The sequence below is a fragment of the Coenobita brevimanus genome, chromosome 114 (assembly GCF_032717465.1).
Source record: "Coenobita brevimanus isolate Jiangsu-jjx chromosome 114, ASM3271746v2, whole genome shotgun sequence".
NCBI classification, from domain to species: Eukaryota; Metazoa; Arthropoda; class Malacostraca; order Decapoda; family Coenobitidae; genus Coenobita; species Coenobita brevimanus.
Window position 1 is genome coordinate 1266662 of NC_137067.1, and position 12500 is coordinate 1279161.

The 12500-nt window shown below is 43.9% G+C and overlaps 1 protein-coding gene across 1 annotated transcript in view; it reads left to right on the forward strand.

The window, feature by feature from the left end:
- Positions 1-4803, forward strand: part of LOC145418439 (sorbitol dehydrogenase-like) — a 19655-nt gene extending 14852 nt beyond the window's left edge. The window contains exons 5-8 of the mRNA XM_080286857.1: positions 3448-3632; positions 3816-3991; positions 4128-4249; positions 4626-4803. Coding sequence (XP_080142983.1) covers positions 3448-3632; positions 3816-3991; positions 4128-4249; positions 4626-4803 — 661 coding nt within the window. The remainder of the gene's footprint in view (positions 1-3447; positions 3633-3815; positions 3992-4127; positions 4250-4625) is intronic.
- Positions 4804-12500: the final 7697 nt, after the last annotated feature.

A 12500-nucleotide genomic window follows, 5' to 3' on the forward strand; every position in this document is an offset into this window, starting at 1 on the left:
CTTCCTACCCACCTATCTACCTGCCTTCCTACCTTCCTACCTACCTTTAACACTCCATCCTGCCTGACAAATTTATATATCTGCTTTTCAAGTTATCACGCCTTTGTACTGAGGCTGTGAGAGTAGTTTAGATTCGTCAGACGAGAAACATACACCACATTACCACACTTCCAACCACACTGCACCACCACACTAATTCATTCTGTCCACCACACATCTAGTCCTTTCCACCACAACCACAGTGACTTACCGTACTTCTTCACTACCACACTTCACCACTATGCTCACAACCACAACGACTACCAGTTCACTCTCGTCCTTCAGTGTTGCCAGACCTAAGTAGCAGATACCGCTAAACATGCTAATATTACTGCACACACACACACACACACACACACACACATGAAAGCACTACGATATGAGCACGTGATGGCAAATACGTCGCAGGAAAATCAAAGGCACAGCACCAGCAAGCCTTCTTCTGTATTTCAAGACAAGGTGGAAGGCAACAAGAGCCAAGCATCACTCCCTGAATATGACTTAAGCTGGAGCCACACTTCCTTCCCTGTGTCGGTATCATGCACCAGATGAGACAACCAGTTCTTAACACAGACCATCGTCCCTCCCCAGTACGTATCAGGGGAATCGTATTGGGTCGTCTGCGTGAATCTCACATCACATCAAAATCCACTTGTAACTGCTGTACATTTGGCTCTTGGGTTGTGCATACTTCATTAATACTCCACGATATTGTTTTGTGGTTTCTTATTTGCTGGGATGGATTTTAAAACTGAGGGTTCCAGGAATAGATGAGAACTCGAGAAAAGACGAATGACGCACCCAGCATTCTTCGGGTGAGCCTTCGTTGCCTCCACATCCCCCAGCCGATGCCACTCCCTCCTGACACTTTGACACTTTTCTTCATGCATATCCTACTATAGTTGTCGCCAGAGTTGTGTACATGATTAGCGTTGTCCAGGATACGGGTGCGTTGATTCTGCCGGCGTGAACAGGATAGGGCGTGCGTTGCCTCCGAGCCGACGGTGCGTACTAACCACACATCCACGCCAATGCTGGACTAAACTTTGCTGATGCTCTCCTGATCAATTACACCATCCAGCGTCTCGTGTTTGGTTGTCACGCCCAGGATGACGACGCTGGCCTCACTCTCACTACAGTCCAGCTCTTCCAAGAATCGTTGCTGCTTCGAAATCAATTCCTCCTGTTTACCTACTCGACTTTTGAGCTCAGTTTGGTTCTTGTTTACCAGGCTGTTAGGGAACGTCATTATAACTTTTAACACTTCATTTCTTGCACATCATGAGGTCTCTTGGTGATCCTTGCAAGCTCTCCCTTCCCTTCATCTGATGCTTATGTACCGTCTGCTACTTCATCTTTGTTGATTTTGGCTAGCTGGTGACGCTGCAACTTACGCACCTCCGTTGTTTGGTTGCCATGGATACGACGACGCGGTTGACTTGGATACGACGACGCTATCTGAAACACCTGACGACCCAGGAACAGTCAGGCGTTGGCACGTGCTCGTTTCCGTCTGCACGTGCGCAAAACTTGGGGACGGGGAAGAGGAGGCGGGTCAAGGCATAACTTTTTAAACACCTGTATACCAATAGCCAGACGCCATAATCCCATGAGGGGTGGTCGTTTGAGGTGGTTGTTTTACGGGGAGGGGCATCAACCCTCCTCCAACCCAGTTGTTGACACGTAGCACCACCCAGAAAAAAAATTATAGTGCTTTTTCACCCATCGTGGCCACATTGATCACACCTGTCACTTTCCAGCCTGCCAGGTGTCAGGAATGTCCACACACACACACACACACACACACACACACACACACACACACACACACACACACAAAACTAAACAAGAGGTACTAAAGCCCTTTCTATGTTAACTGGTAAAGGAGAAATCGCAAAATCTTTTTCTAACCGATTTATTTTTCCCTTAACCCTTTCGCTGTGGTGGTTCACTTGGATATTTACCTAGCCTAACCCAAGTTCCTCTCTCTCTCTCTCTCATCTGACGGAACCAGGCAACTCACAGAAATACTCTCGTGGATGCGTAATTTTCTGAACTTAATCTGAGGTAGTAGTGGGTCTCCTTGGTTACTAGTCAAATCTTCGCTCCAGTCTGACTGCACTTGGTCATCAACTGAACTGAGAGGGGTTACGGATCTTCAGAGAGAGAGAGAGAGAGAGAGGGAGGGAGGGAGGAGGGAATATGTATAAGGATGTCCGCCGGGGTGCACAGGCAAAATAAATCGCTATGGAACAAGTGCTACGAAGTTTCAACAGACTTGGCAACACTGTATCCTCCAAGGTCACAGTGTTGCACATATATATAAACCTTCTTAAGGGTGTGTTGCATGTAATATTGCATATATATATCTTCTACCGTCGTTCAGGTATCAAAATATATTACAAGCAAACTAGATTGAATATTATGGTGAACGAAAAACGAAAGCAAAATGAATTCTAAGTCAGTCGTTTGTGTATCTGGAAAAGTATATAAGTTCTTTGGTAAATTTGAATTCGACATCTTGCATAGTTGCCTAATACATCCATATAGATATTTACCCCCACATATATACCACTGTTTGTTTATTTTCCTTATTCCTACTTACTTAACCAACCCCAAACATCTAGTAAAGTTTCAAAAAGACGCTAGAAACTATTATTTTGATGTTAAATGCAGTAAATAGTTGCCGAAGGAAGAGATTATGTGGTAAGTAATATGGCAATCCTCCCATGGTAACAGCTTATCATTTATAGGACAAAATAATAATATTAAACTGGCAAGCACATACACCACTTGGGTTTACATCAGCGTGAGTTTACGTAAATTTGGCTACTAATCAAGGACTGGGTGGGGTGTGTGGGTGGGAGGGTAGGGTGGAGTGGAGTGGTGGGTTTTGTGGGTGGGGTGGGTGAGATTTGCGGGTGGGGTGGGGTAGGATGGGGTAGGTGGAGGGGTTCTGTGGCTGGAGTGGGGTGGGGTGGAATTGTGGGTGGGGTGGGATGGCGTGGGGTGTGTGGGTGGGGTGGGTTGGGTGTATGACCTCTCTTAGCACATGACAGGAGGTGGCTTATTTCCTAGGTGAGTGGGCAGGTAGATGGAATGGTGGGGAGGTCCATGGGGGAAACTATGATCATTTCCATCTACCTATATCTATGTCTATCTATCTATCTATCAATCTATCTATCTAGTTTCCTATGACTGGCTGGATGACACTGCGAGAGGGTCTTGTGTGTGTGTGTGTGTGTAAATGATGATAAAGGCTTCCAAATCTCACCTCAGCCAGCATCCATATTCCTCATGTTTATTTATTTACTTAACCATTTTTACTGACCTATTTATTTTGACTACCTCCAAAAATACAAGATATTTTTTTTCTTCGTTTTTATTATTATTTTTTGTATACCCAAGGCTGGATGAGGGTGTAAGTGACGAGGAAGGCGCCCTTGTCGAACCCTTGGCAGTGGCTGTGTACTCCTGCCAGAGGGCCGAGGTAGGGGTGGGCCGACCTGTCCTGGTGCTGGGCGCAGGACCCATTGGTTTGGTGTCCCTCCTCACCGCCAGGGCAATGGGAGCCTCGCCAATATGTATCACTGGTGGGTAGCTATGTATTACCTGTATATCACCTGTATATCCTGTATGTATCATGCGTTTATAATGATTTTCACACAGATGGTGCTGTACTTGACTATACTGAAATCCCGTATGATCTCGCATCCATATACTGTATATCTGTCTGTCTGTCTGTCTCTGTCTCTGTCTGTCTGTCTCTCTCTAAGATATCAACGAAGAGAGGCTTAAGTTCGCGCGCCAACTGGGAGCCGAACACGCACTCAACGTCTCGGGCATGAGTGACAAGGAGGCGGCAAGGAGAATCAGTCAACTCTTACCCAGGCCACCGAGCTCCGTCATTGAGTGTTCAGGGGCGGACTCGTCTTACAGGATTGGGATTTTGGTGAGTTTATGCACGAAGTAGGATTAGAAACTGGTGGTGGTGGTGGTGATACTGATGTTGCTGGTAATGATGATGATAATGATGTTGCTGATGGTGATGATGATGATGATGATGGTGATGATGATGATTTCCACAGGCTGGCGCGAAGGGGGGAGTGATGGTAACCGTAGGGCGAGGTAATCCTGACGTCACACTTCCGGTTACCTTACTGACGGCGAAAGAAATGGAAGTGAGGGGGATTTTCAGATATGCTAATTGGTGAGGGAGAGAGAGAGAGAGAGAGAGAGAGAGAGAGAGAGAGAGAGAGAGAGAGAGAGAAACTTCGTCCGGTTATTCTGATGATGATTTAAAGTTATTGCTGTTGATGATGATAATAATAATAATGATAATGATGAAAACAACCATAATAATGACGACGTTGATGATGATGATGATGATGATGATGATGATGATGATGATGATGATGATGATGATGATGATGATGATGATGATGATGATGATGATGACGATGATGATGATGATGATGATGATGATGATGATGATGATGACGATGATGATGTTGATGATGATGGTGACGATGATGACGATTCTGTTGATGATGATGATGATGATGATGATGATGATGGACCCACAGCTATCCCGCGGCCCTGGCAATGATAACTTCCGGGACAGTGGACCTTCGCGCCCTAGTAACTCATCGATTCAGGCTGGATCAGGTGGACCAAGCCTTCCATACGGCCAGGGACGGGACCGCTATTAAGGTGATGGTGCGAGTGGACCGAGGTGGAGCGGGACATGGACCGACGGAGTAGAGGAAGAGGTGGAGGTCGAGGATGAGAAATGGAGCACTATAAAGAATTAGGATAAGAGAACTAATGATAATAATAGTAATAGTAGTAGTAGTAGTAGTAGTAATAATAATAATAATAATAATAATAATAATAATAATGATAATAATAATAATAAGGTATGATGATGAAGAGGAAGAGGAATAGGAAGATGATGATGAAGAAGAAGGAGGAGGAGGAGGAGGAGGAGGAGGAGGAAGCAGTGATGATGATGATGATTGAGGAAAGGAAGAGGAAGAAGATGATGATGACGAAAATGTTGATGATGATAGTAGTATTAATAATAATAATAATAATAATAATAATAATAATATGATGATGATGATGATGATGAAGAGGATGATGATGATGATGATGTTGATGAAGAGGAAGATGATGATGATGATGATGGTGATGATGAAGAGGAAGTGCAGGAAAGATGATGATGGGGGATTTTTTTTTTGTTTTGTTTTTTTTGTTGCCTCGTCAGTGTTCTCCATCTCTGTTTCTCTTTGGCGTTTGTCTGTCTGTTTTATCTTCATCTGACGGAACTGGGCAACTCTCTCGCCTTGAATAATGAGTTGAGGTTCCTTGAAAGTCCATGGACCTTAGTTATGGGGTTGGAATGAGTCTCCTTGGTTACTAGTCAAATCATCCCCCCCAGTTTAACTACACCTGGCGATCACCTGAGCTGAGAGGGGTTAGAAATGAGTCTCCTTGGTTACTAGTCAAATCATTCCTCCAATTTGACTACACCTGGCAGTCACCTGAGCTGAAAGGGGTTAGAAATGAGTCTCCATGGTTACTAGTCAAGTCATTCCTCCAATTTGACTACACCTGACAGTCACCTGAGCTGAAAAGTGTTAGGAATGAGTCTCCTTGGTTACTAGTCCAATCATTCCCCCAGTTTGACTACACCTGGCAATCACCTGAGCTGAAAGGGGTTAGGTAGGAATGAGTCTCCTTGGTTACTAGTCAAATCATCCTTCTAATTTGACTACACCTGTCAGATGAAAACAAGCAGACTATAGATTATAAAAAGAAAATTGAAAAATGATGAGCAGATACACAACTAAAAATGGTTTCTGTGTCACCCGAAAAAAGTTAGAAATAATGAAGAAATCTGGCTTTAACCTGTCTCTCTCCCACCAAACATGATGATGATGATGATGATAATGATGATGAAGATAATGCTGCTGCTGCTGATGATGATGATAAAGAAGAGGAAGTGTAAGAAGGAGGATAATGGGGGAAACTTTATTTTTTATTTTTAGGCCACAAAGTCGTGTTCCTAAAAAATGGGTTCTGTGTCGCACGAAAAAGTTAAGAGAAATAAAATGCTCTTTCTCCAACCTCTCTCTCTCTCTCCCGCCAAACATTTGTAAAACTTCCGATAACACAGGCATCGTACTGCTTTCAAACACGAGCACAGTAACGTGACACGACATCGCATGCGAAAAAAAATGAAAAACGGTGACCAAATACACAAGATAAACGTAGATGAATCGCTAAAAGTAAAAACCTTAGTCTACCATAGTCTGTCTTTAATTTAGAGGCAAAGAAAACTGACTCCTTAGGGATAACTTCTTTAGAATTCATGACTCGCTGCAACACGGGTTTTTGTAATTGGTTTTGGTTTCAAACTTCTCTAGACCCATATTTCTGTACGGTGAGAAATCCTAAGTGTGACATAAATCAATGTCATTTAAACAACACATCACAAACATTACAAATAAAATAACACCAAGACTCAATGCTTTGAGGTCACTTGCGCGTACAGCATTCGGACACAACAAAGAAACCACCACCACAGTATACAAACAATACATACGTTCAGTGATGAATTATGCAAGCCCTGCCTGAGCTTCTAACCTGACCAAAACACACTACAACACTCTACAGACCATACAGAACAAGGCCCTAAAAATAATCACAGGCTGCACAGCTACTACACTCACAGACCACCTACACCAAGAAACCAAAGTCCTCAAAGACAAGGATCACCTTGACATGAGAGGCACCCAAATTCTTGCCGCAACCTCCACAAATCCACAACATCCACTACACTACATGGCAGCACATCCACCCACACCAAGGAACATCAAAACAACACCCAGCACACGATACCATACACATATACTGTCATCTCTCCTCCCTCGCCCGCCTCAGACCAGCTTCCAGAAGCATATCCACACTCAGATCACTCGCCGCTCCATTCAGTCACTTAAAGACAACACACAGCTGCATGCATGGCCTCCTGACATCCACCCTTCTGAATCCTATCTCCCTCGTGAGGACAGGGTCCACCTGGCCAGGCTGAGAAGTGGGGACCATCCAGCCCTCCGTCTCTGATGCCTGTCCAGGATGCAACACAGCACCCCATACTATTAAGCACATCATGGAAGACTGCATTGCACACAATCACCTACGCCAACAACACAACATACACTCCTTGAGAGCTCTGTGGGAAAGCCTGGTCTCGGCCGTGGCCTTCCTTGGGGACTCGGGGCTGTTCGGCCAGACTGCCTAGGGAACAACTACTACTACGACTACTATAGCAACTAGAAAGTACTCACAGAGCGAATAGCCTACCTCCGCCAATGCCGGATCCTGATCCACCCCCGAATGTAATCAATTCTCTTATGGTCCATGGGCCACCCATCCACAAAATTTCATTAAAATTCATTGAGAGCTTTTGGAGATATTGTGTTGACAAACAGGCTAACATACTGACGGTGAATACATAGCCTCCTCCAACCTTACTGACGGAGAACAACAACAACAACAATAATATGAAGAAGACGAAGAAGAAGAAAAAGAAAATGAAGAAGAAGAAGAAGAAGAAGAAGAAGAAGATGAGCAACAACAACAACAACAACAACAACAACAACAACAACAACAACACAACAACAACAACAACAACAACACAACAACAACAAGTGAGAAAATGTCCACGTACAAAACAAACAAACAAACAACTCAGTAAGCACACAAAAGAGGGGTAAAGTAAGTGATTAAATAGACAGAAGATGGGATAAAAGAGCGGGAGAGAGAGGGTGAGAAAATATAGTGAGAAAAGGTAAGATTTATTAGACAGGTGAATTTATGGGGAGGGGAGAGAGAGAGAGAGAGAGAGAGAGAGAGAGAGAGAGAGAGAGAGAGAGAGAGAGAGAGAGAGAGAGAATCCTTCACTCAACCAGCACATCACGTCACACAAGGGAGAGCAAACACCCCAAAGGCAGGAGTGGAGAAAGCAGAGGAGGAGGAGAGAAGAGGGAGGAAGAGGGAGAAGAGGGGGGAGGAGAGAGAAGAGGAGGGGGGGAGAGAGAAGAGGGAGGAAATGAGAAAATGTGAAAAAAGAGATAGAATGTGTGTGTGTGTGTGTGTGTGTGTGTGTGTATGAATGTATGTTTGTAAATGCACAGGTGTATGTATGCTTGTGTGTGTGTGTGTGTGTGTGTGTGTGTGTGTGTGTGTGTGTGTGTGTGTGTATGAATGTATGTTTGTAAATGCTCAGGTATATGTATGCTTGTGTAAGTGTTGCCTATACGTGTCTATGTATACACGTGTGCATGTATGTGTGTGTATATTTATGCATATACGTGTGTACTCAGATCCTCCTCCTCTCCTGGAGCGCTGTGCCATGTGGTCCTTGTAACACACACACACACACACACACACACACACACACACACACACACACACAATTCACATGGACCCCACTTTAAAGTTGCGTGCACCGCCCTTTAAGTTCTTTCTCCTCACACACACACACACACACACACACACACACACACACACTCTCTCTCTCTCTCTCTCTCTCTCTCTCTCTCAGGTACATTTCGTTATCCTGTATATTAATTAAAATAAAAATCTTAATAAAAACTAAAAAAACAAAAACAAAAGAAAATGTCAAGATCTAATATGTAGAATAAATCGGTAGGGAAGAGGTGTCACGTAGCTCCCATGCCATCAAGCACACCCCCCTCAGAGCCAAAAAGAGTACGAAAAATCCTCACACTTCTTCTTTCACCCATCTTACTAATAAGTCGGTTCGTAACACCTACCTCTTCCTCCTTATTCTCTTGCCTATATCATTTCAGCACTTCCTGGGTCCACCTCTTGTAATCCTGTTTCTGTAATTCCGTTTTTGTAATCCTGTTCTTGGTTTCATACTCGAAAAAACAGAAAAAAAACACTCATGGGTATATTTCATAAATTCATCTTTGGCGGAAAAACAGGAGAAAAAACAAACAGACGCTCCATCTATCAAACTTCCTCTGAATAACACGCACAAACACTGACTCATCAATAAAACGTGGAATACCATAAAAAAAACACAGACGCTTCATGAAACTGGATGAGTAAAAACACACACTCAATAATAAAACTTGGCAGGCAAAAACAGAAACAAACACAACCACTTTATCAGCCTGGAGACGCAAGAACACAGAAAAAAACATACGACACTTCATATTTCAAAGCTATAGGCGCAAAAACACTGGAAAAACACAGAAAAATACGAACACTTCATATTGTCAAACTTGAGACGCTAAAACACAGAAAAAACACACTCACCTATCAAAGAAGACGTGACAAAACAGAAAAAACACGGACATTTCATCACAAACTATACTGTCTTCACTCAAACTTGGCCTAAAATTGTCCTCTCTCCACTTGAATCTGAGTTGTAACAGCAGATTAACACTAAAAATATGATGCTAGTCACAAAGAAGTGCTATGGGAAGGATGTAGAGACGTAGTATTGTCTTTTTCGGCCACTGAGCTACGAGAAATAAGCAGCGAAAGGACCAAAATCAGGGCCAAGTTAGAGCAGCGCGGATCTCACGACAGAGCAGAGAAGACTGAAGGCGAACAGAAACCCATAAACCAGGGCGACTCTCCTGGTGAGGTTGCCACACACTTCAATTGAACAAAAGCGTAAGAAACAATATTATAATCGCTTATTCTGTCACTATTTGCACCTAATTTCGTGCTCAGTTTAGTGTACTTTATTATTATTTTCATTATTACCAGTATTTTTAGCGAACCCGAGTGTAAGTTCGTAAAAAAAAAAAGGGCATGATATTTTCTGACGGTAACTCATCTTCCTCCACCTGCTCTTCCCATACCTTAGTTGCCAGGTCTTTAAATAAATGCTACCTAATTACAGCCCACAAATGACACCATCAGCGTTAATTACGAGATATAATTACTTCATTTGATTCATTTGTGCATTAGGTGTTCAAAAGGGAAAGATAGAATTAGCAGAATACATTAATTAGGTCAAAGATAAACCTTCCTTGGTCACCTTACAAGCATTTAACATTCACACGTCATCCCTCGCCCCCACACCCCCACCCCTCCCTCATCCCACCACCCCTCCTTCCCCCTTCCATCACCCCCCTCTTCCTCCCTCTCTCCCTCATCTCTCCATCCCTCCTCTCCTTGTTTCCTCCCTCCAGCCCTCAACCTCTCCACGTCTCTCTCTCCCTCACCCCCTCACATCCCTCACTCCCTTCCTCAACTTTTCTTTCCTTTTTCCTCCCCCTACCTTCATCTCTTCCCCTCCCTCTCTGCCTTAACCCTCCCTGTTTCCTCCTCCCTCCCTCTCGCCCTCATCCCTCCACCCCTCCACCCCTCCTGTCCTTGTTGCCCCTCTCCTTCCCTTCACCCCCCTCCCCTTCCTTCTCTCCTTCATCCCTCCATCTTCTTCCTGTTTCCTCTCCCCTCCCTCTCCCTCTCTTCCTCATTCCTCCACCCCTTCTCTCCTTGTTCCCTTCTCCCTCCTATCTTCACCCCCCCTCTCTCTCTCCCTCAACCCTCAACCCCTCCTCTTCTTACATCCTCCCCTACCCTTGTCCCCCTCTCTCATTCCTTCACCTCCCACCCCTTCTAACCCCCTCCCTCTCCATCTCTCTCTCAACTCTCCTCCTCTCCTATTCCCCCTTCCCTCACCCCTTCCACATTTCTCCCCCCACTCCTCCACCACCTCCAACCAACCCCTCCAAGCCTCAACGCAGCAACCCCCCTTATGACTCTAGGAATTTTGATGCTCTGTGTGTTTAGCCAAAAATAATACGTTTTCTGTAATGATGATATGGTCAGTGAAAGAAGAATGTGGAGTGGCTAAATGTTTGATCTGTGAGTGCTGTGAGCTATTTAACTCTCGTCCTTGTATATTTTCTGCTCTCTCTCTCTCTCTCTCTCTCTCTCTCTCTCTCTCTCTCTCTCTCTCTCTCTCTCGTATTCTTCAATCATTCCCCTTCTCTTTGCTGAAAATTTAACACTATCTTGCCCTCTGTCCATCCTTCCTTCCCCTCCCTCTCATTTACTTATTAATGTATATTTCTTACTTACGTAATCAGGAATTAATATATATATATTTTTTTAATAACATGACAGAGGAAGAAAAACAAATGAATAGAAAAATAATCCATACACCAGATTACAGGTGTCCTCCATTCATAAAAAATCTGTAACAGTTAGACTTGAACAGCTGTAGGTTGAAGTTTGAGGGGACACAACTCTGGGGATGCGAGTTGCAAAAGTTGCGGTTCGGGGAATAAAAGAATTCTGATAGGCTGAAGTTGTGCAATATGGCAGTGTGACAGTCCAGTCCTGAGCGCTACCAGATGCCCGTGTAGCACGAGGGAAGGCATGGAGAGGTGGCACCATGGACGCAACTCCGTCTGAGCATTTGCCATAAAAATATCTGTAAAATAATGCAAGGGAGGCAACATTCCTTCTTACTTGCAGGGGAGGTAGTTTATTTATAATGACAGGGTTGTTAATAATTCCAACAGCTTTGTTCTGAATTTTGCCAAGTTGTTTTAGCGCACCTCTCCACATCCATTTCAAAAGGGTGAGCAATATTCTAGCTGAGAGTGCACATGACTCTTATATGTATGAAACATCACTGTGACACGGAAATATCTACGAGTATATGACACTGTATTATTTATTATTATGCATGTCAACATTTGCTACTATTCCACTGATTAAAGAATATCCTAAATAAATCCACAGCACAAATCGGAGCCAACACACCATCTCATTCGCGAGTTAACATGGCGGTGTGTGTGTGCGTGAGTGAGCGTCGGCTACCATAAATTACAAAGTACCTGGCTAGAGACGATAATTACTGTACTCAGGATGTACTTCAGGGGGACAGGACACGAAGTGGAAGTGGCAGATGTACAGAGGTTTCATGTACAACTCGACGTGCTACAGAAAACATTTAGGTAAGTACACTGTTCACGACTCTCTCTTGTTTAGGTCGTTCTCTGCCAAATACCAGTAAATTTGCCAGTTATACCACTCTCCCAGCTCTCCACATGATGGTATTATGATCACAGGGTATGGAAATATATTAGGAGCAGGTGACGAGAGGCTGGAGGGATTTTAAAAGTTTGTTTACATGGTTTAAATCGACTCGGTGGCGCGCTTTAACTGGACGTAGGCATACCAACATGGCAAGAGTGGCAGGGTTCTTAAATTTACCGTAACAGGTGGAAGTTATTGATAAGTACTATGCTTTAATTATCAGAGAATACAATAAAAGCAAAGATACAGAGACAGCTGATATAATTAAAAGGTAGAAACGGGACTAGTAAGCAAATTTTTACAACTTCGTGTGGTTTGGGGTAAGGAAATGTTGGCAACCCTGCGCGTGGCCAGTG